The sequence below is a fragment of the Daktulosphaira vitifoliae genome, unplaced genomic scaffold, assembly GCF_025091365.1.
Source record: "Daktulosphaira vitifoliae isolate Bord-2020 unplaced genomic scaffold, ASM2509136v1 Scaffold_5, whole genome shotgun sequence".
Classification (NCBI taxonomy): domain Eukaryota; kingdom Metazoa; phylum Arthropoda; class Insecta; order Hemiptera; family Phylloxeridae; genus Daktulosphaira; species Daktulosphaira vitifoliae.
Genome location: NW_026099576.1, coordinates 19031365 through 19058558, shown reverse-complemented (window position 1 = coordinate 19058558; position 27194 = coordinate 19031365). Strand labels below are relative to the sequence as shown.

The following is a 27194-nucleotide window of genomic DNA, read 5'->3' as shown; positions in this document are numbered from 1 at the left end:
ACAATCTTAATATACAGGCAGATTATTTTATCATTGACCATCAAATTTCTCCTACAATAAAATTTGGTGAATATTTTTAATTTTCTTAATTTTTTTTGATATTCTTTATATTTTTATTTATGAGTGATTAAATATTTTAAGGTCAGCCCTTTAATCCCTTATAAAAGTAACAATTAAATTCTTTGAAATGTTGTACAGTATGATAATTACATCAAGTTATCATTCAAATAGCAGTTGCATGTAATAATAAAAATTCTTATTTTTCAAAAATTTAACATTTTTATCAAAATTTTGCCTTGTATTAGGTTTTATATAAGGCCTAGCTAGGTCTTATTACCCGTCTACCTTATTTATTAATGAGATTTATTGAAGAGTTCTTAGACTAAGACTAAATTTTTATTTTACTTTTGATGTATTACATTGTCAAAGAAAATAATACTCAAGTAACAACTATTTAAATGGAAAACGAGGAAGTAGATTATAATTTTTGAATAAGATGAACTTTATTGAAATAAGTTAAAATTAAAATTTTTTTAAGTTCTTTGAACTTATTACAGTTCAATAAAAAATAATTAATTTTATAATATTATTACTTATTAAAAGATATTATTCAATAATACTTCATACTTATTTTCGCTACGAATCTCAACTTATCCGATTTGTCCAAGCGTTTACTAGATTTTTAAAAAACCTTTATAATAAAAAATGATCAAACTAAGAAGATCATTGGACGATAACAAATTTTAATCTAGTATTTTAAAAGTTATTAACACTTTGATATATAGACTGGTGGTGAAGTGTGAGTTTTCATAATGAATTTTTCTATGTGCTATTCCTTCCTCTAGCGTATAAAAATATTCATAACTTTTAAACTACCAGTTTATAAGTTGTTATTGACCAGTGATTTTCTTAATTAAAACATTTGTCAACGTAAAAGGTAGTTAAATATGTGTATTGCCATTGAAAAGAAAAAGTTCACACTCTAATAACGGAACCTAAAAACTGATTAATCATTTGAAAATAAATATTACTTAACAAAACTAGAAAAAAGATTTTCAACATTGATATTTTTATTTATAAATTTTGTGACGAATCAATCACGTTGTAAATTACATTTATTAGTTTATTTTTCTACCCAAAGTATTTTCAAGTCATACTATACGCCATTCCCTCTCATTTTCTGATTATATTTACTTATTAAGCAAGTCGAAAAGCCATTATGGGTACATAAATGATGTATATTGTACATTATACAAAGAGGTCAAAGACAAAGCTTACGCCGTTGTGCTGCTCTTGCGAAATCTCCGCACTGCAGTCAGTTGCTATACGTTTTGTGTGTACGCACGTTAAGTCTAAGTCTTTGTGGTCGATAAGAAGATAGTTTGCTCACAGGAAATGAACACCGCTAACTTGCTTGTGTGTATGTGTTAAGATCTCTTACCGTCGGTATAGTTCACACCACATTATGCTACAATGGTGTGTTCCATTACCATGTTTTTTTACTGTAATCATTTAAGTCTATGATTTATTTTTCCGTTTCAAATGCACGTTGACGACGTGCATGCGATTAATAAGACTGACAGTTTTATTAAACTGTCGTGTTTAAAAAATTGATCGTCGAAAATGAAATCTATCAGAAGATGCTTTATAATGATAAAAATTATGTCATTTTATCGAAAATATAATTGGAATTTTTTAATTACGATTTACAATGTTTTTACATAATGAAATTTTTATTCAGTAAAACTTTTTAATTTTGCATAGAAACTAGTTTTGTCATTATACAATATTATCAGGCGCGTCTCCTTTTTATATTGTCTTTATTAAAGTTAGGACGTTTTCGAAATGTTCAATTAGGTTTATTTAGTCGAGAACTCTTAAAATTACGAGTTCTTTTAAGTGTCGACGTCAATATTGAGTTTTAATTTATGAGATGATGATATTTACTTTCAAAAATAAAGCAACAGTTAATATTAATCGCAAAAAGTATTTTATTACTAAAGAAATACGTCTCATTGTACGGTTAAACAATATATTATTAATAAACTGGAAAAAATATATATACAATAAAACTAGACACTTAAAACTAAATGTAGTCACGTAGCCGCACTCATAAACATGTTCTACGGACTTTGATTCGAGATCTGTTTGTCAGTAGTTTATTTAAAGGAAAATTTTAAGCACAATCAATCAATTCAACCAAAAGTTTGCAGTAATTGAAGTATTATGTTTGATTGTAATTTATCGCGCTTATGAATTATTGAACATGTTCATAATAAATTCTCCTTTTTAATCCGTTAAATTATAGTTATGGTTTAAGTACGAGCGTGTATGATAAAACACTGGGTAAAATATTGCTTTGACCCAACATAAAACGTTGTACATTTAAATTAAGAGCCGCTTTAGTTATTATTATTTATAGAAAGCATACCTACTTGTAAAAGTGTAATTTAATGGTAAAAATCTTTTTAAAACAAACCTCACGTCAACCCCGCCGTCGTACACTTCTTCTCGCAGCCGTCACATTTATACTAAATGTCATTGTCTACTACCACTTCGCATTTAAAATTATGATTTATTTCGTTTCGCAGTGGCGGTATGGTATTTGTATAATAAACTACATTTCAGCTGTCACACGGAACGACGTATTGAAATTGTGTACCTACTAAAATGTCACATTACGAAATCATCGCGAAACATATCTGTTATTGTTAATACACATTAAACCTTGTTGCGTATTAGTGGTACTTAGTAAAAACACCATGTCGGCCATTCAGAAGACTAATCGGCGCATCTTTATTCACACGGTATAACGCAATGCTCTGAACTGCTCTGCGAGCGACTTGTTCCCTGCCGTTTATCAATAGACACGAATCAATTGTCACGTGTTACACACAATTGTAATGAAATCACAGCACGTAGTCACACTGCAATTAAACAGAAAAACGAATAGCGCGCAGAACTTGTTGCGCCGTTTGGAGAGCAAAGTTTTATCTCTGTGTTTACCATCTTCGGTACGGTACGTCAATGAAACTCACTCGGAGAACAGCTAGTGTAAACAACAGTAAAATTAATACGTTTTATGTGTGTGGTGTGTAATTAAAGGCCAACAAATAACAATGTAATGGAAAACCGCTGAACTGTTCGGTAGGCTGGTAAAAACAAAAACACGTTATTTATACGCAACGCCCAAGTTTTCATAATATATGTAAGCTCCGATGAAGCTTACATTTATAATAGTATATAATTTCTACCCGTCATTTATAACGGTGCCAGTTTATCTTGGGTTTAAAACGTGCACGTTTATAACCTTAAACAGAAAAACAAAATATCAGTTGGGGCTCTCCGTCATAAATATTTCCTATACCCTGTCACCAAAGTCCATCCTCACAACGGAATTTGTTACTTTGTTTAAAAACTGACTGTCTTTTTGAAAAATTACTCGACAGCCCGAAAAGAACGTGTTCGAGATTATTTTGTTTTACAATAATAATTATTTTTTAAGAAAAACAGCTATAATATTTTACTTATAATATATTATTCCCAAATGCCCTGGAAATATTTTTAAAACTCTTCGTCAAGACGTTTGCTACACTTTTCATTAAAAAACAAAAATACAATTTAAGACGTATTAACCAACTCAAAATTGCAATAAAAACAATGAAAATATTTCATTGAAATATGACAAAATGTAAAGCTGCCAACGTTCATAAGACGTTATTATCTTAAATTTTTATAATCATACGAATCAACATTACTCCAATACCCTTTAAACTGTAATGGAGGCGTCACGTTTTCAACATTATTGCAGTGCAAGGTCATATAGTTAATGACAATAATAATTATATTATAGTTTTTATTGTTACACCCCTTTAACGGACCCGCCGTTTTTTTAATTAATATTTCCAACGAACATTTCCTATTAAATTCTGTGCTTGATACTTATCATCGCTGTATAAGCGATAAAGTTATTTTATTTGCTAAGCAAACGTATCTCACCTCAGTGCTTCCCTGTAATGGCTCACAGCTGTTTGCGTGTCTCCAACGTCCCTTCGGTAGTTGGCCCAATTATAGTGCATTTTAGCGTTGTGCGGTAACGTTTTCAAACCGGCTCTGGAAAGTTTTTTTATCGTTAATTGTTTACCGTTTTAATTTAAAGGAATAAATATTATGGTATGACAATATTTCTAAAAAATCTTACTTAATAATTGTAGGCCTAGAAAGCCAATCGCTATTTCTTATTGCGGTTCTCGCAACGAAAACTATAAGTGTAAGGCCGACGAGGAGCTTAATCAATATATTTAGCAAACGTGATTTTCTGGAATTCATTAGAGTTTGAAGACCATAAACACACCATAAAATTAATCCCATACTACAAAGAAACAGGAAAATTTAGTGTATTACAGTATATAATATTAAAAAAAAAATCAAGACTATAAGGTTTTCGAAACAGTATTCGGTCATAAAACATAAAAGAGTCAAATGTTTTTAACATGAATGATTAAGTATTTATTACCTCGGTATATAAAGTACCCTCTCAGCCACCACAAATCCAACGGTGACCAAAAGATTGGAAGCAGGGATGTAAGGAACAACAAGAAGAAGTGCCGCAAGTACCTGAGGAACATGTTTCTGGCTCTGAAAAAAACAATGATAAATTTAGAATTTTTTTTGCGTGTACGAGTTTTACAAAAAAGTCAGTTACAACATTGCGGAATTTTATACTAAAGAATTCTTGAAATAAATATATTTTATAAAACCTGCCATCTGTAAAATAATACCTAACTCATACATGACGGAAAAAGAGGAATAGAAAACATCAAAGAATAAAATTAAAAAAAAAACGTAAATGGTTCAGTTAAATTACTATAAAAGTATTACTAAAAACAATCAGAAAAAAATCCTAAGTAAAAGCAATGTATTGTGATGTTAGTTTGCTTTGAACAAGGTACTCATAGAAAATACAATTTTATGATTGTCATAGTGTGAGCGTTATGTTATTTCGATATGGTGACAGTATAGAATTATTTATTTTTTATATCTATAATTTATATCTTTCTGATATCCATAAACCGCAAAAACCGGACGTGGGATAAAAATATTTTAACTGGTATGACAGAATAAATAATATTTAATATACTTTGTATCTAAAAACTGATTAAAATCGAGAAATGCTATTTAGATTTGGTATATATTTCAATTATACATAAAATGTGTCAAAAACAAGATAAATTACCATTAATTTATCGTATTTATAACGTTGTTATATTTTGTTGCAATTTTCATACATATAATTATTAAATTATCTTTATCGAGGAAAGTTTAATGATAAAACAAGAGGTTTTAAAATATTAACTAAAATAGAAGTTGAATTAAATTACTCTGCTATGGTGTTCCGCTGAAAAGAGTTAAAGAGTAAAATGAAAGTAACGTTTTGTCTGTATATTAATTAAATTATCTTCTGACTCTTGTACTTATGATATTGAGGTATAAAATGTGAGTTAATTTATTGTTGCTCATTGATTTGCATAAATTTACATTCACGTCCGTAAAGGCTAATTATTTAATTTAATTAATTTAATCAAACAATATTTTATGATGCCAATTTCATTAGTAGATAAATAAATGTCCATTAATATCGATTTCATTTAAAACATTAAATGAGTTTAATTGAAATATTTCTTCCAGTATTTGAATATATTATTCATTTTATTTAATATTTGTGAAGTCAAAATCATGTTTGAATGGTTAATTTATTATTATTTATTTAAACTTTGAACATTGCATAAAAACAAATAATTAACACAATAGGAACATTAAATATTGAAGTTTTATCGTTAAAAATATTTTTCATCGCAATAATGATGTATTGCTATTATATTTATTTTTCAATGTTTTGTGTTTTTAATCTGTGGTGTACATTTTTAATTCCAGAAGTATGCATACACCATTGTTGTTTGAGTTTATGTTATTTACAGGTTTCAAATAATAACACCGGTAGTTCGATTGATTTGAAAAAAAAAAAATAATGTTTTTTTTATAATACGGCGACACAAATAGGAATTCTGTATTTAGTACGAAAAATAGGTTATGTTTATGTCGATTCCCGAAAAACCGATGGTATATAATTATAATTTAGTGCCTTAGGGGATACACATACACCCGAGTTGGAATTATTATTTAAAAAAATTATGTAGTAAAATTGGACAACAGCTCCGCGTTTTTAGTATAAATACGAGCCATTTGGGAATCGGAATGGCAACTGCTGCGATGAACGCACTCTAATCGAGAGAACATCGCGTGCAAGTTTATATATTTTCGTTAAAGCTCATTGGTCACCGCCTCTTGCGACGCTGATAACAAATTAGTTCGTATCAAACACAATGTTACTTGGCTGATTATTAAACGCGTTCTCGTGTAAACGAATAATATTTGTCTGAATTTCCTGCACACGGCCGTTTAATGATTTCATATGTTAGCGGAATGCGGTTTTAATTGTCAACGTCAAACGCCGTGGCCTACGCGAACGCATGGTGTGCGGAGTCGTAGTCATATTGTTGAACAACGAATAGATAGTAAATCTAGTGTGGCCAAGCCGTGACCTATGTGACGGCCGTGTATTTTATCTGTGCCAAAACGCTTTGACCGAAATGTTAACGAGCCCGCGTCGACCTTTGCCAGACACGCTTATCATCGGACGCCCTGCCCGGTGTTGATTGTCCATGAAATTCCGGTGTCCGTTTGCAGATTAAACCGACTTCCCTTGGCGATCGCCGGTCAGGATTCTGTAGAATCCATTATTGGCACCCGTGTGCAGGTCCCAGAAAGGACGGAAGACATAATTCACACGATTAAAGCGGTTCTGAAACAGCACCTTCGGAATTTCCTGTTGGCACCGCCGCATGTGATCACACGGGAATTACCAGCATTAATTACGGCTGCTTAAGCGGTTTTATTATCTCAACAGGGTTGCTTAACCTTGGGGTGGACCTAAGTTTTTGTCCAACACCACTGTAAATTCCATTCTGTACACACGGGTGAGCTTTCTAAAAGGACCCTTGCCTGGCCAGATAAGATACTGTACGGACATGGTTACTTTTCATTTCGCGTATTCAAAGCTATGCGTAATGTTTTCTATTGTTAAACCATTTCCAGACTCCGTTAAATATTTAATTGAATTTATTTTTTAGCCACTTGCTGCGAATATTTAACCCCGTACGAAATGGTACCTTTTTTTTTTTTTCGTAAAAATCAAGTGGCATTAAAATTATGCTCGTTTTGTAAAATACCTAACACACGTCTTTACTTTTACAACCGTACACGTGTATATATTTGTTTACAACCGTTATTTTAACCCTTTGTGGTTTGTTCTTTATACGAAATATGGTCGCCGTTAGCTTATAAAAGTTTAACCGCAAAACGTTACCGTTTTAAGGTGAAATTGCGTTTTTTTACAGGCTGAGTATAATTAAGTATATATATATATATATTTGTACATTGGATATATGTAATACACTCATATTTACTTTGTGCAATATATTATGAATGTTTTTTGATTGTAGAAAATACGTATTATTTATAATTCCATAAAGTCAACTCGTGTAACTCGTTTCGTAAAAAAAAAAAAAAAGAAAGAAATACAATCAAAAAGTATAGCTTTTTATTCTACTATGTCTACAATATCTTCTATTGATACTTTTATTTAGTTTAATTTCAATATTTTCTTGGTTTGATGAAATGTATGAGTATTTTTATTTATTATTTAAGTGATTGTGTTAGCAATTGAATTTCGTAGCGAAATATAGACGGGATTTTTATCCTAAACTTTGTCATTGTGAGAGAAAGCAGTCACGAAATTGTACGATCNCAATTGAATTTCGTAGCGAAATATAGACGGGATTTTTATCCTAAACTTTGTCATTGTGAGAGAAAGCAGTCACGAAATTGTACTATTGTAATATTAAGATATAAAACACAGACTTCACAGTGCTGTTATTTTTGGGGTTCACTGCAACGTTATCTTTTGCCGGGGACTCAAAGCGCCAACAGATGGGCAATGACAATGGGCACCGTTAGTAGAAAGGTCGATTTTGTCCGTGTTTCAAGTTGTGTTATACTTATATTTATACTTACGTCCATGTCCGATAGTATCTTGCACGTCGCACAAAACAAAAAAGCTGCAACAACACATGTCCCGAGGTTTCTGATGTCGTTGACAGACGTGACCAATGGTAACGAGTTCATCTGCCAGTCGTGGCTCAAAGCCGAAGGACACAACATCAACCATAGATTGAATACAGCCACATAACAATAACTCAACAGTCTAATAAAAAATAAAAACCACTATATTATATTTTGATTTTTTTCCAATGTAAATTATAATTTACATTCGACGTTCTTTATGAATAGACTTTCTCAGTACAATATGATACGCCAAAAAAAAAAAAAATCTCTAAATATCTCTTATGGTCATATACATAGTTAAATATAGAACTATTAATTTAATTAAATAAATTATGATCCATGTGTTAATTAAAGTGATCATATAACAAGAGTAGCAAAATATTCATTAAGGTATAAAAACTGAGGTATTATTTTTATACGCTGTTTAATGATCCCGATACTATCAGTTGAACAAATCTCTCAAATACTATCAATGTAATCCATCGAATGTTGTTGTAAAAAAGAATCGAGCACTAACGAAAGCTTTCGCAAGTAGTGCAGAGATTGTAAACCGGCCTAATGTTTAATATGTAGTTTGACTTCACTCTTTTTTTTCCTTCCCTTGTGTGTGCTGCCTCCCATACACATACTTATTGCTGCATTCACCAATATTCAGGACACGTTCGTCGAGATAAGTAATTTCGACAAGGTTTGAGGACATTAAAGCCTAGGCAATACGCTCTTGAGTACCCCTTGAGAGTATATGTGAAACTTTTCGAATGGGTCGCAATAATATTTTTCTTGATTCTTCTTTCAACGAATAAAAAAGAATCTCGTTTAAATCAGTTGAGTGTTTATAAAATGTTGTTTTCTTCACATGCAATATACGTAATATTTTTTATCTTTTATAAGTACTCATATTCGAGTTATATTGGTGTTTAACTATGTTACACAATTTTTCTAACAGTACAGAGGAGTTATTTAATTTAGTATTCTATTAAACTAACTTTAACCACTTAAATTATAATTTAATTGGTTTCTATAATCAAAAAATGAAATCATTGAAATTTTATATGCTTATTTTTTTCACCCTAAGCTCAGTATTAATTGTTATTTAACATGAAAAAACTACAAATCGTTTTATAAGAAATTATAATTGACTATAATTATTACTAAGCTATTTATAATAATTATTATAAATAACATCAATAGTTCTAAAAATAGTTAGGGATTCTTATAACTTATTCATTAAAATTATTTTGCGTAGTCTCAAGATTTCTTAGTAAAATCTCATATATTTATTCTGCAATTTTGGAACAGATCCAATTACAAAAATTATTTTATGTTCCATACATTATGGACGTTTTATAATTGTAAATAAGATTATTAATTAGCTTATTTAATAATTTGTTTACTATACAATTAAGTTGTAAAATAATTATAGTAAAAAATTGATTAAATTATTTGAAAACAACTTAAAACTTATGCTGTTAAATAGCAACATTTTAACGATTTTTCAAAAATAATACAAGTAACATTTTAATTATAACTCTTAGGACTGTGTTGATCATTTTACATCAAGTGCCGNTTATTAAATAATTTGTTTACTATATTATTAAGTTGTAAAATTATTATAGTTAAAAAATTGATTAAATTATTTGCAAACAGTTTAAACCTTACGCCGTTAAACAGCAACATTTTAACGATTTTTCAAAAATAATACAAGTGACATTTAAATTACAACTCTTAGGACTGTGTAGATCATTTTATACCAAGTGCCTGTTTTTCCAGACGAAAATAACTCATCGTAGTCAAATGTATTATATTATGGTAAACCTTTTTATTTGCATACTATTTCCTATTGGTGAATATTTTTATAGCACATTTCTAGATATTTTGATTTTAATAATAAAGTATTTATTTATAGTAAAATAATCATAACATGTTACCCTGTCGATAAGCAGAATACTTAAGTATATTTGTCCCAAAATAAATGTACTTTACATAGACAATAAATTTCAAAATAGTTAACATTTTATATTTACAAGAGATTTCTATGTTTATTTTATACTTGCATGCATTTACATAGTAAAAGTATGTAAATAAATTAGAACTTTCTAGCCAAAAATCTGGTACTGAAAATTTAAATAACTGTCACCAATAGAATTCAGTGATCCTTTTCGAGTACCAGTTTAAATTAATTATGTAAAATAAATTCTAATAAACAATTTATTACCACTAATATTTTATGAATTCCATTATCAATTATTAACAAAAAATACATATGATTAAAATCAAGACTACCAAATCAATTCAACCATTATTCTAAATCTAGAGTACTTTTAATGGGATAACTAAAAATCAATTTCTATGCATTCTTTAGGAGATTAATTTTAACTAACTAAATTCCCACTGTATACACCCATAAACAATATGTTTGAGTCAATTTTAACTATGTGGATACTAAATAACAAAGTTATTTTTCAAGTGAAAACCTCAAAAACAATTATCTTGAAATTAAAAATACAAGATAATAAATTACTTTGATGTGATTAATAAAAAAGTAAATTTACATGTAGTGGAAATTTCAATTTATTTATCGTATTGATTAAAAAATTTACAAAACTTACCTTTTTGTGGGTAAAAAAAGGGATTTTAAATTCTAATTAGGAAAAGGGTTTCTATGAAACATTGATATATATCTACAAAGTGATAGATATGTCATTGACCTCTAGATTTATTCTGAAATAATAATAATTTTGATAATTTCATTTCTTAATTTTTAAATGGGAAAATACGTATAGAGTGATTGTTCAACTATAATGAAATATTTTTGAAAATATATGAGCTAGTCATTTGTTTTTTTGCAAGAATGAAATTATTTGTTGACCTAGTCTATGGAAAAAATTTAATTTCTATTTTCAAGCGCTATCAATTTTTAGCAATGCAATGAATTACATTGGATAATAGAACTATCGATTTATAGTGTTTGCTCGTTATAAAAAATAAATGATTAATTTTTCATCTTACTTAAACTTAAAAGACTTGTAGCTCATTGGGAATTAAACAACAGAAGAAAATGTTCTATGTAGCTCAATGTTTTCATTTAACAAAATTTAGTTGGTACGTTAAAAGGGGTAGATCTAAAATATATTTAACCAATTACAAATTGATACATTAATAATACTACTCAAAATAAAAAAAACTCAAAAATATTGTTATTTTCAGAGAATTTGATTGGTCAAAGGAAAATTCAATGGTCTTATAAAAGTAAAAACTTTTAAGAATAGATACTCAAAAATGTATGAAAAATCTTTTTGTTTAAGTTTTATTGTTCAATTCCTATAGAGTTTTTAAACTGTATTTGAAAAATCATTTCTCTTGTGTAGTTATAAAGTTTTGAGAATACATAAGAATAAAAAGTTAAGAAACTATCATAAACATTATTTTATAAATAATAAAAATTTTTTAATTGTATTAAAATTGGACTTATTTTTTGTAAGTTTATTGAAATATAATTGGTATATATATATATATGTGTGTGTGTGTGTGTATATATTGTGTTATTAGAAATCAGTATTACNATACATAAGAATAAAAAGTTAAGAAACTATCATAAACATTATTTTATAAATAATAAAAATTTTTTAATTGTATTAAAATTGGATTTATTTTTTGTAAGTTTATTGAAATATAATTGGTATATATATATATGTGTGTGTGTGTGTGTGTATATATTGTGTTATTAGAAATCAGTATTACAAATTCAACGAAATCATCTTTAACTTGTTTAAATAAGTTTGATTAAATGACAAAACCATGTTATAGAACCCTATATAAAAGACAATAGCTATTGCGTCTAATTTTATGTTAATAAGCACAATTAGACTATATATTGTTCATTTGACCTATTATTATAATTAAGTTTTCCTAGAATTATAATATATTTACTAAGACAAACAATAAGCTAACCATATGTTGAATATTTCAGTATGTAGCTGAATCTATTAAGATTTACACAGACTTCAATTACTATAGGTTTTAATTAATAGTATATTGAAATTACAAAATCATGTTGAAGCGTATATTCTATCTATTCAGTAGATTATTCATAATTGTTAAGTGGAAATCGAGACAATTATACTCACTAAATTTCTCCGTAATAATATCAACGTGATAGTCAATTAAATAATATCAGTTTAAGAGTAAGGTTTAAATGGTTCAAAAACGTTTAATGTTGTTTGTAATAAAATAAATTTTTTCATATTATTGATCGTATGATTACTCAAAATAATATGAAGTATCAGGTAAGCATGCAGATTTTCATAAAAAATATTAGGTATTTATATTTTTATTAATTTAATAATCATTGTTACATTGTTTATTTATTCAATTTTTTTTCAGCTCGTGAGTCTCTGAAGTTAAACACGTTTGATTCAATTAAAAATTGATTCACATTATAACTAAATATGAAAAATAAAAATGATTTAATCTGCAATTAAATATCGTCATAAAACACAAATTTAATGGTTCTATAGGTGGTTTTAAAATTCCACATTATAAAAATTATTTTAAAAAAGATAAGTTAAGAAAAAGAAATATAATATATATGTAAAATATTTTAAGGTTCATGAGTTATATGAGTTGTCAGATCTGTTCTATGCTGTATATCTATATAATGATTTTAATTATTATATTTATTTATATACATTTGAAAACATAATAAATTTAATTGAATACCAATCATTACCAAATAACAGTTGCGAGGGCAGTTTATTAGTAAGTAACTAATATTACTATTTTACTTAGTAAGCAACTAATTGAATTAGTATTTGGCTTTTAAATTCTACTCGAACAAGCTTCTCGGTAATGTTATTACGATCAGCACAGGTAGTGTTTATGAGGTGGAATTGAAGATTGTTAATGCAAGTCAAGCGTATCGAGTCAAACCGAAGATAGACTTTTTTGCTGCCTTTACGGCACAGAATAATAGTTTTGTATAATTTACAGAACTCAAATGCGCCGTATTGTTCAGCTGAAAACCAAACACTGTATAATGAATTCGGGAGGTGGCAGCGCCGACTAACCTGCCAAGAGGCATTTCCGGTCGGCGTATTTTTGAGGGAAGTACATTTGCCAGTGTATCAAGTTGCCAACAAACAAAATGACCTCATCTGGAATTCCCTCGCCATCGGACTACAACGATAACCTCGAATACCATCGTATGGCTCGCCCCGTGTTAAATTTATCGGCCGACAGAATATCTTCGTATAAATGGGTTCTAAAATATGTCCGTTTTGAACATTCCGAAACCTGGTGGAAGCAGTGCGCCTCTCTGGCCCACTGGACACCTCGCCGTGGGATTTCCACTTTTACATGTATATGATATCACGGCATTTCTGCGCTCCCTGTTTCCCCACCCCCACGTCCTCTAGAATTTAATATTAACTACCGCCGTGTTTTAGGGGTTGGTTCTGGCGTATAAGATACACGATAAATTATTCGACAGCGAGCCATTTAACGGGACCGAGCGCATAATGTAATGTGGTCCTTGCATAGTTTTATGCGCCAAAACCATTCGGCACACCGAAATCCTCCTCGGTCCAGCCACATTATCCCTCCGATCATTGTTAAACAATTACCGTTAGTTCGTGAATTAGTTACAAGGAATACTGGGAATTTAACCAGTCTCGTGTACACGGCAACGTGTTTACACATATTTCCCTCTTACGTATAAATTATTTCAATGAAATAGAAATAGCAAATTTCACCCGAAGAAATATTTTCTTGCATATTTATATAAGTCATGAATATTCGTGTAACGAGATACGTGTTCTTCGATACTTCGGTTAGTTAGTTGGTTGACGGCGACTCTAATCTAATGCATTTTTTAATACCAGCAATTTCCGACAGTTTTTCGCTATTTTCTTATCGTAAGACGAACTTAAAATAATTACGATTCGACAAATACGATTACATTTTCCAGTAATTTGATCAAATAGAAAATTTCGCAATTGAGAAAGAGAATTTTAAAAGAAAATCTTCTTTTTGTTTGTGTTCTATAACTTTTGCTTTTATAAAAATAATTGCGGAAGTAATATTCGTGTTATTTACACTTTATGCCCGCGCAGGTTAATTCGTATAGTTTATAAAATCGTTCAGTATATTTAATTTCTACACGAGAACTTCTGTACAGGAACGTCATTTCCAATCAAGTATATTTTACATAGTATTTTCATTTAAAAACATCACGACTGAGTCCTCTGAAATGGGTCTGCTCTGAGCATAACACTCCTGTCATTCGAAGCAATCGACGTAAAGAACTCGAGAGTGTAATTAATTATGCCTACGATGCATTGTTGCCACGGTCCGCGAACTAGGTTACGGTAAGGCAATACAAGAAGCACTTTCGGTTTTTCTTTTGGTTGGCTAGGCCGACGGTCTCAAGTGTGCTAGAAAGTACCGTTGCTAACAAACTTTACTCTCGTCGGAAGATCATATTATTATTGTCATTATAACACAAATACACTTGTACTTTCTTCGCACCGGGCCCGTTTACTGACAAAAAGGAAAATTTACTCGAACTTTGCCAAATTAAGAGAGGACAAATGTAATGGCGTGGCACCACCGTAATGTTCCGTGAATTGACTTTGGAGATAACGTTGAACTCCTTTGTATGGCAGCACAATAATGTAGCATTATGTGGTTAGTTTACTATTTACGCTGTAGGTTTGCAACGATTTTGACACGCTCTGCTTGCTAAACAGCTTACACTCAGTCCCGGACTATATTTTGTGGATACTTTTTTCGTAGAAACTTTTAAAGCTGAATAATTGTACTTATTCTAGTTTAGTATTATAAAGTTCTAATTTGCTACAGCGCTAAATAATAGACTAAAAGAATATTACTCACACAAAACCTTTTTCTATTTAATATAGTTCTAGATTTAAACAAATTCATGTAACAGGTGGAATATTTGATATTTATTTTTTGCTAAATTTTGGTGTTGAAAATTATGTTTGCAGTGACCCAATAATTAATGCTGATTGTACAAAACTTAAATTTAAAGTGTTCAACTATAGATTTTTTTAACATCTTTTGTGTAACGAGTTAACATGGTGATTATCACATTTTAGACTTGACAGGTTTTAAGTACGTGATAGTGGGTCTTAATAGTTAATTATACGTAATGAACCGTTATTGGCTGTAATTTGATCGTAATTGTCAATTATCGAAATTTATTTATTTTACTAAATTTGAATATATATTGGATAATTTTTATTATTATGACCCTTCTTTCATAATACTTTACTAGTGTCAGGTTGCTTTCTAATACCTTTACCATCTTAAAATTTTAACGACACTTATTGCAACTCAATAACAATAAATCTCGATAGCTAATTAGCATATGAAATGATTTAAACTTTACAATAAGGTAATTAAACTTAAGAGAATAACTTAAAGACTTTTAACTGGGTGGAATTATCGTTAAATGACTAACGCAAAGAGATGTAAGACTACCATTATAATAGTTGTTATAAATACATTTACAGTTTTAGAATTTTCATTGAGTTGTATTTATTAACCCTCTTTATACAGAGTGTACCAAAATGAATTTCCAACATTCAAACGCGTTTTAAACAATTGTTGGAGATAGGAGGACCAAATAAAAATCAAGATAAAGTAGAAACTATGCTATTTATTTTTTATATAAAACTCCTAGCAAATATTTTACATGAAGCTTTTTGACGTTAAATAAATATTTTATGGTAATTTAAAATTATATTATATTTGTAATTTGACCATGATGTAGTCTAGATGTAACACCTCCTGATTTTTTTTTGTGGGGAAATTTGAAGAATCCCGTTTGAAAGTGGTGAATTCATTTTGACCCACTCTGTATCTTTAGTTAAAGAAATGTGTAATTTTTTTAAAAGTTAAGTTAAGTAATGAAATTTTAAAAAAATTAAATTTAAATAATAGTACATGAAATTTGAGAGGGAGCTTTTTGTGTTTATTTTTGAATTATGTATCTAATGAAAAAAAAGTAACACCATGTAATATTATTGGATAAATGATAAATATCTGAGATTTGTTCATTATAATAGTCTTAGGGATTTATTGTTTAAGTTTATGATGGCATTATAAAATAGAATGGGTCATAAAATTTTTTTAAATCAGATAAAATCTATGAATAATGGATTTATGTTTCTCGTTTTGTTATCGATTTGGCACGTTGAATTATTTTTATCTATAAACTATAGCAAATAAAATAAATTTATAGTCATGCCTAGAACAAGTGTATTACACATCATCTTTTTTTAGTTCTTTCAAAAATGAATTAAACAATTTGTTCAAGTCAAATATTACAATCTTATTAAAATAATTATTTGCTGTAAAATATTTCAATATTTTTGTGTAACTATTTTAGTATGTCAATAAACATAAAGTAATCGTATTATATCAATAATAATTAGTATAATAATTTTATTATCTCATTATAGGTTCTCTATGTAGTGATGTTAAGTAATATTGAATGAGACGCATAGTTACCTGACTCGGGAACTGTCGTGAAATGCAGCTGGATTATCTGGTTCAGTGAATTTCGGCAAACTACCTTGGAGCATGTATAGCCGGAATGTTAACAATATAGCTGTCTGTAAAGTTTTGGATAAGTACACGTTAAATTACATTTCTTGATGTATATAGAAGAGAAGGTAATTATTATAGTAATAATAATTACTGGAGTAGCAGTAATAGAAGGTAATAAAAATAACTATGAAAAATAAAGCGTCAAAAACGTTGTGACAAGCCATTTAAGGTTAAGAAATTTACAAAGTGAAGTGAACCATAGCCATCAATTTAATGACTTTACTCGTTCAAGAATAACATTTCTAATGTCGTGAGAACAAAATAATTTTACTATTGACACTGCTTAGTACAAACTATGAGTGAACTCTAACAGAAATAATAAATAAACCGTGACTTTTATAAATTTTTTTAGTAATACTTTTGTTTTATTAAAGTACTTTATTGCAATGAAAAAGTAAACGGTTCTTAATATAGAAATGTAAATTTTTTTATAGATTATAATCTTTTATTAAGCTAATTGTGAAAAAATTTGAAATAGCACAAAGTAAGTTGTATTGTTTTTGTTAAAACTAAAAATTTTCATGTATACTTACAGCAAAAATAGTTTTCAGAGCTCTCCTTGTGAATAATCTTGATTCTTCTGAATGTTTTTTTTCTATGAATGATCTATATACATATATATATATACATGTATAAATACCAATATCAATGATAAAAAAATCTTTCAAAAAGTATTTACTATGTTGTAATGAATACTATAATATAAATGTATTATTAATTTTTTCAATTATAATTGAAAAAAAATAGTTGTAAACATTTTTAAAATTTTATTTAGTTCAAGAAGAAAAATGTCGAATGCTAATATTTGATAATTATTTAAGAAAAATATGTTTTATTGGGAATTATACAATATTAATTTGTTCAGCAATAATTGTTTTTTACGTTAATTTTAAATGATAATTGTGAGAAATTTTTGAAAAACTTACAATCAAATTGTGTAATAATTTTTACTAAGTTAGATACATTGTATAAAGTCAATTGTAAAAAAATTATAATTAAAAGATTCAATGAACGATAAAATAACTAAACTTGAGATAGAATCGATAACTTTTAAAAGATGAATAAAGTGTAGCTGGAATTCAAGTACTTGAAATTATAGACTTGATATTACAAAAAAAAAGTCCTTCTCCCTTTATCCTGACTCAACATTACTTAAGATTTTCAACTTCAATCTACACTTGTAATGAAAGACTTTGCTCTCAAATATTAGGTATATTTGAAACACAAAAGAAGTTCATTTTAAGCATATAGAAAAATAGCTGACTTAATAAATGTCAACGACAGTATAATACAATCATTGCTCTTCATTGTATAGTTACTTTTTAATATGAGTCCACGAAGAATAAATGTCGTAAGCCAAGTTTACTAAAAGCACCATTAGTCCTGTTTCTTTGGCTAGCATCGACAATGCTCCAAATGTGCAACTTAATAGCACTTGTTCTTTAGATTTTTTCTGTGACCTATTATGAAAAACTTAGAAATAATATTTTTTTGTATTACAATTAAATTAAAATACTATATAAGATTACCATAAAACATTTTATTTTATTGCCGTGAGATTTAAATGTCACAAGTTAAAAAGATTTTTATTTTTAAATAATATTGCCTAAGTTTGATTCATAATTTTTTATTATTTTTCATTTAATATACTCAACTTACAGTTAGATTTTTATTTTAGTAATGAAAAAATTATCAATGTTAAATCTACACAACTTGTCATAACATTTATTTCAATGTGTTAATAAATTGTATTTTATAATAATTAAAATTAAAATTCATAATTTTATTGTAAAATTTATTTATTATATCTTAAAGTAGGGAATAATGAAGTTGACTTTTAGGGCAAGATGAAGTTCTTGAATATAAAAAATTTAGCAATTAACAATAACAAAATTTTCAAAAATTGAACATATACATTTGTTTTAAATTGCACTTATACATTTTTTTGCAAGAGTATTATAATATTGCTGTTTAATGGTCTTAACTTTAGCATAAAGAAAATATCAGTTTTTTCATACAAAGTTAACCTTTTCAACTTAACTTTTGAAAATTTTCTGAAAATACTATATGGTTACAAATATATGGTAAAATAAAGCTATGATGGATACCATAGGTTAAAAATAAAAAAACCATCCGGATGACTTGGCTTTTATGAACAACAGCTCCCGAAGTTAAACATACAATATCATTCTGATGTAAAAAATCGTTTTTTGTGTTGTTATAATTTTTATTTTTTATTTTCAGTTATTTGTGCTTATATTTTAGGTCAAATGGTATAGATATATATTGAGAGAAGAGGATAGTACATCCATCTAATCCCCCTTTTTACAAAAAAAAAAAATATAATAAAAATGATTTGTAAGTTATAAATATTTTCAGGCTGGATTCTCGCAGTTTTTAGTGTCAATTCAATAAGTGTGTTAAATGGAAGGTGGCTGACCTTACTAAAAAAAATATTTTAGTTACAAAGTTAAAATACGCTTATGATACATTAAAGTTTCAATTTCATAACTGAAATAATAATTAGCTAAAGAAGAACAGAATAATCAAATGAAGAAAGTTTACTTTCTTTCTTTATATTTTATAAATTCGTATTTACAATTTTGATAAACGTTTGATATAGAGATAACGATACTACTACTTTATAACTTTTTATAAAGTTTTCAAAATTATAAAAATTATAATACTAAATTATTGAATATCTATTTTATATCATATTTAATTTCTATTATTTGTATTTTTTCTCGTATTATACTTATAAATCTTAAAACTTGCAATAAGAATACATGTAGGAAATTAGGAATTGATTTTTTTTTTGGAATAATTCACAATTCCTTCTATAAATAAAAAACTATTTACAGATTTGTATCGAAGCGTTTATATTGATAGTAATTTTAATTGCTATCAGATATCATCTACACTTGTCCCAAGTATGTGTGTTTTCACTGTGCTGGTCAAATGGTCTCAATGTATCAAATAGTATTTCTACTAAATTTCAATTTTTTATGGTAAATGCTTTTTTTAAGAGATACAGTTAAAACTTTAGGGTATCATCATACCTTATACACCCCATATATTGTAGATTTAAATAACGGAATTTTGTATTTGTATTGATTGAATGAAAAGTTCTAGCATATATACAAAAATTAATTTTTGACACCAGTTTTGAGTAAAACATTTTACTGGACACGTTTCTTGGTACAGCTACAAGATTACATAACAGCTCTGGTGGACACTAATGATACACGCTAAATGCCAACGTTTAAACGGCTTTCTTCCCAGTGTAATCTCCATCTACCACAATGACAAATGATCCTTAGCAAAACCCTACCTGGTGTACCTCTCACAGACTAAGAAGACGTTTAAAAATGCTTACTATTTGTTTGAGGCTCTTAAATAAATGCTCAAAATGAAATGTTTTAATGGCATAATGTCTATAGAATTTAGTAGATTCAACTTGACATTGAGTGAAATGTGTTTTACAACAATAATGATAATTATGTGAATTATTGAATAAACATTTTCTATACCAATTTTAAGAGTAGCTATCGTAATACAATTTAATTTTAGTTAACATAAAACTATTTCAAAATTCTATCTTGTACAACTTACTCATGGTACGTTAAAAAGGAAAGTAAAAAAAATAAACAGGCCAAAATATCAGCTCTTCCGACAATACCCGTGACCTGTAACATAAATATAATATTTTTAATTAATACATTACATAATTTATATTGAATACTACCAATTGTTATTTTCAGTGAAAGTCATGAATTTTTTTTTAGTAACATGCCGCTGTTATTATTTTTTAATTTTATATTTTAAACAATTTAAAGTATATTATGATGTATTTAAAATATTTAATTTGTTGTTATTTTTCAATGAATCAATATTTTTCAAAATAAAATTAATATAATTCTGATTATATAATCGTATAAATAAATTGTATAGTTAGTTAATCAAATTATGTTTTAATTTTTATTATTAAATGAAAACGATTTTGAAAATTGCTAAAAAACTGATTAGTTAAATAATAAAGTTATTGATAATTTGTCAAATTATAAGAAGTATAGGAATTCAATTTCTGTTTTTTCAAAAAAAAAAAAAATTTATGAGATCATTTGTGAAACATAAAAATAAAAAAAATATTGTGTTTTAACCAAACTATATCTTTATTTCAAATATTTGTATTAATTTATTTTTTCAAGTCTTATCATCTTTAATTTCCCTTTTATTTATGACGTTATGTGCTACGAAAAATGCCTCTGATTTCACGGGCGTATATAAAAATTCATAATGTGGCAGTTCAAGAAAAATTCATTTGTCAAGCTATGAAAATGTTTGAGATTATTGTAATTATAATAATTATTAAATAACAGGCCAACAAAAATTTTGTATCAACACAACATTGTCTATGAAGAAGGTCATGTATCCTTCATTTAAAGTATACCACTTTTGAAAAAAACAAGTGTATTTTTTCTAATGGGATACTTAGTTATAAATAAATTATATGTTATAAAACATGATACTTCTATTTATAAATACCTTAATTTTTTTAAACAATATTTTATGTATTTCTAGGAAAAATTGCACAGTTTTAGTACAATCATTTTATTGGTTGTTCAAATATTAAGTAAATAATTTAATTTTGAAATTAATATATACTTAGTAAACATTGTTTTCTTCGATATTGCTGTTCCTTCATTATTTCCTGTCAAGTTTATTATTGTTTTTAATTTGTATTCTTTTACTATGTTTTCTTAAGTTTGGTAAATACAATAAGATTAAATCTGATGATGCACAAAGATTCTGGTGTGATTAAAGCATTTCATCATCACCCTCTACCCAATCTTCTCCTTGGTCGCTACGATTGAGGTTTCCAAGAGTGGTGCTCAAGGGAAATAACTGAATGGTTGGCTGAATGTGTTATCTTTTAAAATTGATGAAAATTAAGGAAGACAAAAAAACTCATTTTAGGAGAAATGTTTAGGTGGGGACGAATTTAGTGACAGAGGGCTGTGTAATTAAAACGATAAACGTCCCTAGAGTACTACCACTGCTCTGTACCAATAATACAGGTGATGCTGTTGCCGAAATTGTTTTCATCAGCTCTATGTGTACTGGAGAAGTCGTTGTATTTTGCTATTGCCTTAGCTACTGCACAACTAGTCATGAAACAATAGCTGCTGACAATGACGACAACTTTTAATTAAAACCTCTCCAACGTTTGCGTGAATGTCTCGATAAAATGAACACTTGATTGCAAATAAGTAGATGTTTATAAATAGAATAGAAGATTTATTGTAATATGAAAACTGTATAGCTATATAAATTATTGATATCTTAAATTATATTTATAAAATACTTTTATTATCAATGAGCGATATATTTCTGTAAGTGCCTATTTTAGTGGCGTTCTTAAGGTTTTACATATTGAGAATAAATATACATTATATATATATTTGTTTGCTACTTTTTCAAAATGCATATTTACCATGAATTTAATTAAATATAGGAGGTTCTATTTCGCATATTACCCGCGACAACTACCATTACACTTTCTTATTAGCAAATATGTAAATTATTAAGAAAGCTTTTATTTTTCTAATAATAATTGTTAATATTTGAAAATCTTAGGACATTTAAAGTAATAAAAACAGTGATAAACGATAAAAAATAATTTATTGTTTATGTATGAAGGAAAAAGCTAAAGAAAAGTTTTTATATCACCAAAAAATTTTTCAATTGAAACGAAATATAGAAAAAAGCAAAAGGAGTTCGTTAACTGATCGAAAAAATACCAAAGAAGTGTCTGGGATCGAAAAACTTTTTGACCATCAAATGCTTTTAATAAAAGGTCACTAAATAAAAATATTGTATACCGATCAAGTAATTCATGTGTATCATTTAAAATGTGACTTAAATGTGAACTTTTTCGATACTTTTAACTACTATAAAATAAATAAAACATGGTATAATACTAAATAATTTATTTATTTGCAAGTATTTTGTACAAAAATAAAGAATTATATTTATAAAATAATAATCGTTAAAAAATATTATTTTTATCATATTGACTGTAGTTTATCAATACAATATTTGTACTATGATTATTTATTTAATTGTATTTTGTATAACTATATTGAGTAATTGAGACATTTTTTTATACGTTAAGTTGTAGTTTTAAAAGTAGAAAATGTAACACAACTGAATATTTTAAGAATTCTACTACAAAACTTGGCTATTATGTATTCACGGCACATAAATCTTCAACCCTTTAGTTATTCGGATGAGCCTCAAGTGTATCAATGTTTTTTTATTATACTTTTTACTGAAGTTTTCGCTGTTTTCTCACCTATTGTTTTTCAACTACCGGATACTTTATTGTCTATCTATTACAAAAATCAATTTTTAAGTCTGTCGTAAGAAACATAGATAATGCTTTGTATTTACACAGTGAAATTATAATTGATCCCGTAAGAATTTAATAAAAAAACATCGGTTCAGTATATTTTAGTTATTATAGTATCATCAATCATTATGTAAAATATTGTTTCGCGAGTACCACATTTGTAACAAACATGAATTTTAACACACGAGATTTATGTAGATAGATATCTTTACCACAATTATTTCATCCATTTACCCAAAAGTTGAATCAATAAAAGTTTTAACGTAAAATCAAATATATTATTCCTGACTTCTGTTTTACACGAATAATACACAACAGTAGCTTATAATCAAAATAGTATTATCAAATGATGTTTATTTGTAACTTACTTCAATCATGCTATTACAGAAATTAAAACATAATATACGGTTTTATACTAATTATAGTTAAATCATGAATTCGTGTTTTTAAACGTCATAAAATATGCTGATCAATCAAACACATGAAGTGATCAAAATTCATTATATCATTTATTATAAAACAAAGTTGCGCTGGCGTAATGAATTCTAATCGTAGATAGAATTCATATTTCAACAAATCGATTATGTCAACAAATTGCAAATGTCTTAAACAGAAGAATAGAAGTTTAAATCTTCAGAAGTATTTGAATAAAAATTTACATGATGTATAGTTATTTTTATTTAAATATACTACAATCAAGTTTCTGTTTAGAGTATTATTCAAAGAGTTAAGATTTTTTTCAAATATAAACATTTCAATAAAAACTAAATCATGAATGGTGTTTATTTTGTTCGATTTTTAGACAATAAATAAAACGAAAACCGAAGATATTGTTTTGTTTTTTGTGTAGTTCGTGGATAACAATATTTCTATATGGAATGTCAAATCCTGTTGGTAAGCTGTATTCTCAACATGGAAAGTCGATTAACTCATGTAAATTTATTATTTGAGATCCACCGGCTCTTTTTATTTACATAGATACATAGATCTGTCGATGACACTGTTGAATATGTATAGGACACGCGATCGCGGGCTTTTCAATAGTATTTCGAAATACCATCTCTGATTTATAAATTCGTAGAATATTATGTGTAGCACCGAATATTCAGGAGTTATTCCCAGAAGGATATACAACAGTTTCACATAGTTTTCGTCTACGAGTCAACGATTTCAAATATGCCAACACATTCAAAACTGCTAGTTTGACATAAATTAAAAAAATGTCGAGTAGTCGAGCATAAAAAAAGTTACTATAGTCACATTTAATATTATGCACTGAAAACTGTTATACCGTTACAAGTTGTCTAGTTCCAATTGGAATACGCATACTTTATCCGGATCACTATTGTTCTAGATATTTTTTAATAGAAACAAAGTTTTAGCTCACCGCTTCTGTATGAATAGGATGGATGGCGAATACCACTCCAGCTAATACCCCGTACTTGTATTGTAATCCAGCCACGGCTATACAAAGTCTAGCGAAGAGTACACTGCACAGTCCATGGAGAACAACGTTGATAAGGTGAAACCAAACGGGTTCTAGGCCAAACATGTAATGATTCATCCTGAAAAACACAATTGGAAAAGAAACTTTTAAAACTTTTATTATAATTGAGTTTCGTGCAATACAAATAGCAGTAACTAATTCAAACTCTTTATGAATCATTCGAACGTTGTACAGAAATGTATAAATTCTAAACAGTTTTAATTATTATCATATTGTGATAATTTTCGAGCAAACGAACAATAGTTAGTTTTGATTGTAATAGCTGTCATAATAATTACCGTGTTAATAATATAACTATTGTTTTTATAATAACTGCAAAGGTCGATGTAAAAAAAAAAAAAAAGGTTTATTTTATCACAAATACAGATTAATTTACATAAATTAAAACATTTTAATTAAAACTGCCAATTATTACTGTATTTTCATTTAACGGACCAAAAGTTTTTTTCGGGCGACTACGTCACTTTCATTCGTGGAAAGTAAAACATTATTCGTATAACGGACAGCTACTGCGATACAATTGATAGCTGGCTCGTGCAGTTCTAGCTCTTATCTGATTTTATTAAAATGTAACAGCTAATTAATAAAATAAAAATTTGATTAATTAAGTGTCACAATTTGGCTTCTTACCAAGCTTAGTGAAATCTGATAAGCTCGATACGAATACAGTAAGAAAATGAGACATAGTTAAGGACGGAGTTAGTGCCAAACTTTTTCAACTTATAATTAAAACGGAGGGATTAGACTCTTTTTGAAAATAATTAAAACTGGAAATTATTTAGGAAAAAGATTAAACTATAGTGGAGAGTTTCATTCAGGCAAACGATTATCCGCGAGTAAATTTGAATAAAGATCGTGCGAGGAATATAGATTACACCGAAGTCCAAGTGCTTGTACTCACTACTCAGTATTCTTTAATGAAGTCATTTTAAAACTTTTCCCATCACGTCAACGACAGCAAGTAAACAACTACAGAAACAATTCTGATGCGATTACAACACTGTGTAAATCGATTATTTTACCGAATACTGTTTCCTTTCTCGTAACAGGTTAACACATAAGTTAGTGTAAAATATGTCCGGTCAATTACAACAGTCAATTAAATTTAAATCTTAATCGCTATGACCTCATCGAACCGCTTTATTGTCACTGGTAAAGAATTGTTTTTATCTCTATATTTTAATTATTTTTAGCAAGTGAAAATAAATCCGATGACAGATTATTTCAAAGAAAAACCTACAAAATACTATAACAAAAAAATTAAAATAATAATTTTGACGAACACGAGTAAAATGCAAAGCTTTTTTTTTAACTAACAGGTAAATGGGATAACGTAATTTTTTTTTTGTCAAAGAGTTTTTATATGCCCAAGAGTTAAATATATTTCAACGGAGGTGATTTTTCCCGTGATATAAATTATCTTTTTAGTTAGTATAATCACTTTTTGTTGGCACAAGCAAATTAAAAAAAAAAAATGTAAATAAATGAGAAGATCAAAGTGATAAATTGTTTATGTACGCGTATTGATTATTATAAGAAAAAAAAAAAAGAGTACGTTTCGAACGACATAAAAAAGGATAAGCAGCTGATATTTAATTAGATTAAATGGCGTAATCGTTTGTTATTCACAATAAAATTGGCTCTTTTGAAACGTGAATGTGTCAACATGCGTTGTGTTAAAAAGAGGGCAACTCGCCGAACGCCTGAAAATGTGTTTCGTCGCACTTTTTACTGTCAGGTTATTAAACTTTGGGAAAATTAAAGATACATTTTATCGGAGCACGAGAAATATGCAACGTACATAATTTGCGGAGTTTACGGCGTCGAATGGCAAACGCGAGTACAATTTCAGATATTATGAGGATTTGTTGCTTCGGTGCCGTAAAAAGTTTTTAAACGCAAATTATTGTATTGTAATGAACGGGCCACGACTTTTCTCGGGTCGCATGTATACGCGGTTGTGTCACATTGTAACGGCCTCAAGTCAATAAACCACGTGCGCCACGGCACAGCGCGATATTTTAATAGAGTTCTTCGACTCTGGGATCCGCCAAAAGGTGGTAAACCGTTTTATGTATTCCGTCGCCGCATTCGTGTGTGTTCTTCGCCACTGTTGTTATTTCGCGTTTATCATGTTAATGTACAGGTACACACCGGCGGGCTCGCATGGCCCGCGCCACTATATAACCAGCGGCAGTCGTTCGGCACGCAATTACCGAAAATCAAACGGCCGTGTGCGGCGCAGTTAAACTTTATACGTTATTATATTGTTTTATACGCAGTTCGTGACTGGATGGGTAAGTATTTAAGTAAACAACTCCTTTTCCGTACAGTGCACATTGGCGCTGGCAAACGCGTTTACGACAAATTCTATTATTCCGAGTGCCGTGCACATATTAGCCCCAAAGTGAGACCATGCCGGCGGCCGATGATTTCATTTGAAGTTTTTCCCGTCCCTTT

The 27194-nt window shown here is 28.4% G+C and overlaps 1 protein-coding gene across 6 annotated transcripts in view; it reads right to left on the bottom strand.

Moving 5' to 3' along the window:
• Positions 1 to 27194, bottom strand: part of LOC126907618 (protein O-mannosyl-transferase TMTC1-like) — a 323473-nt gene that overhangs the window by 280384 nt on the left and 15895 nt on the right. For all 6 annotated transcript variants that reach the window (XM_050689026.1, XM_050689028.1, XM_050689027.1 and 3 more), the window contains exons 2-10: positions 24615 to 24792; positions 20428 to 20501; positions 18135 to 18275; positions 17349 to 17421; positions 16717 to 16820; positions 8134 to 8323; positions 4517 to 4638; positions 4202 to 4372; positions 4000 to 4113 (exon numbers count right to left, since the gene is read on the bottom strand). In XM_050689026.1, the coding sequence (XP_050544983.1) occupies positions 4000 to 4113; positions 4202 to 4372; positions 4517 to 4638; positions 8134 to 8323; positions 16717 to 16820; positions 17349 to 17421; positions 18135 to 18275; positions 20428 to 20501; positions 24615 to 24792 (1167 nt within the window). The remainder of the gene's footprint in view (positions 1 to 3999; positions 4114 to 4201; positions 4373 to 4516; positions 4639 to 8133; positions 8324 to 16716; positions 16821 to 17348; positions 17422 to 18134; positions 18276 to 20427; positions 20502 to 24614; positions 24793 to 27194) is intronic.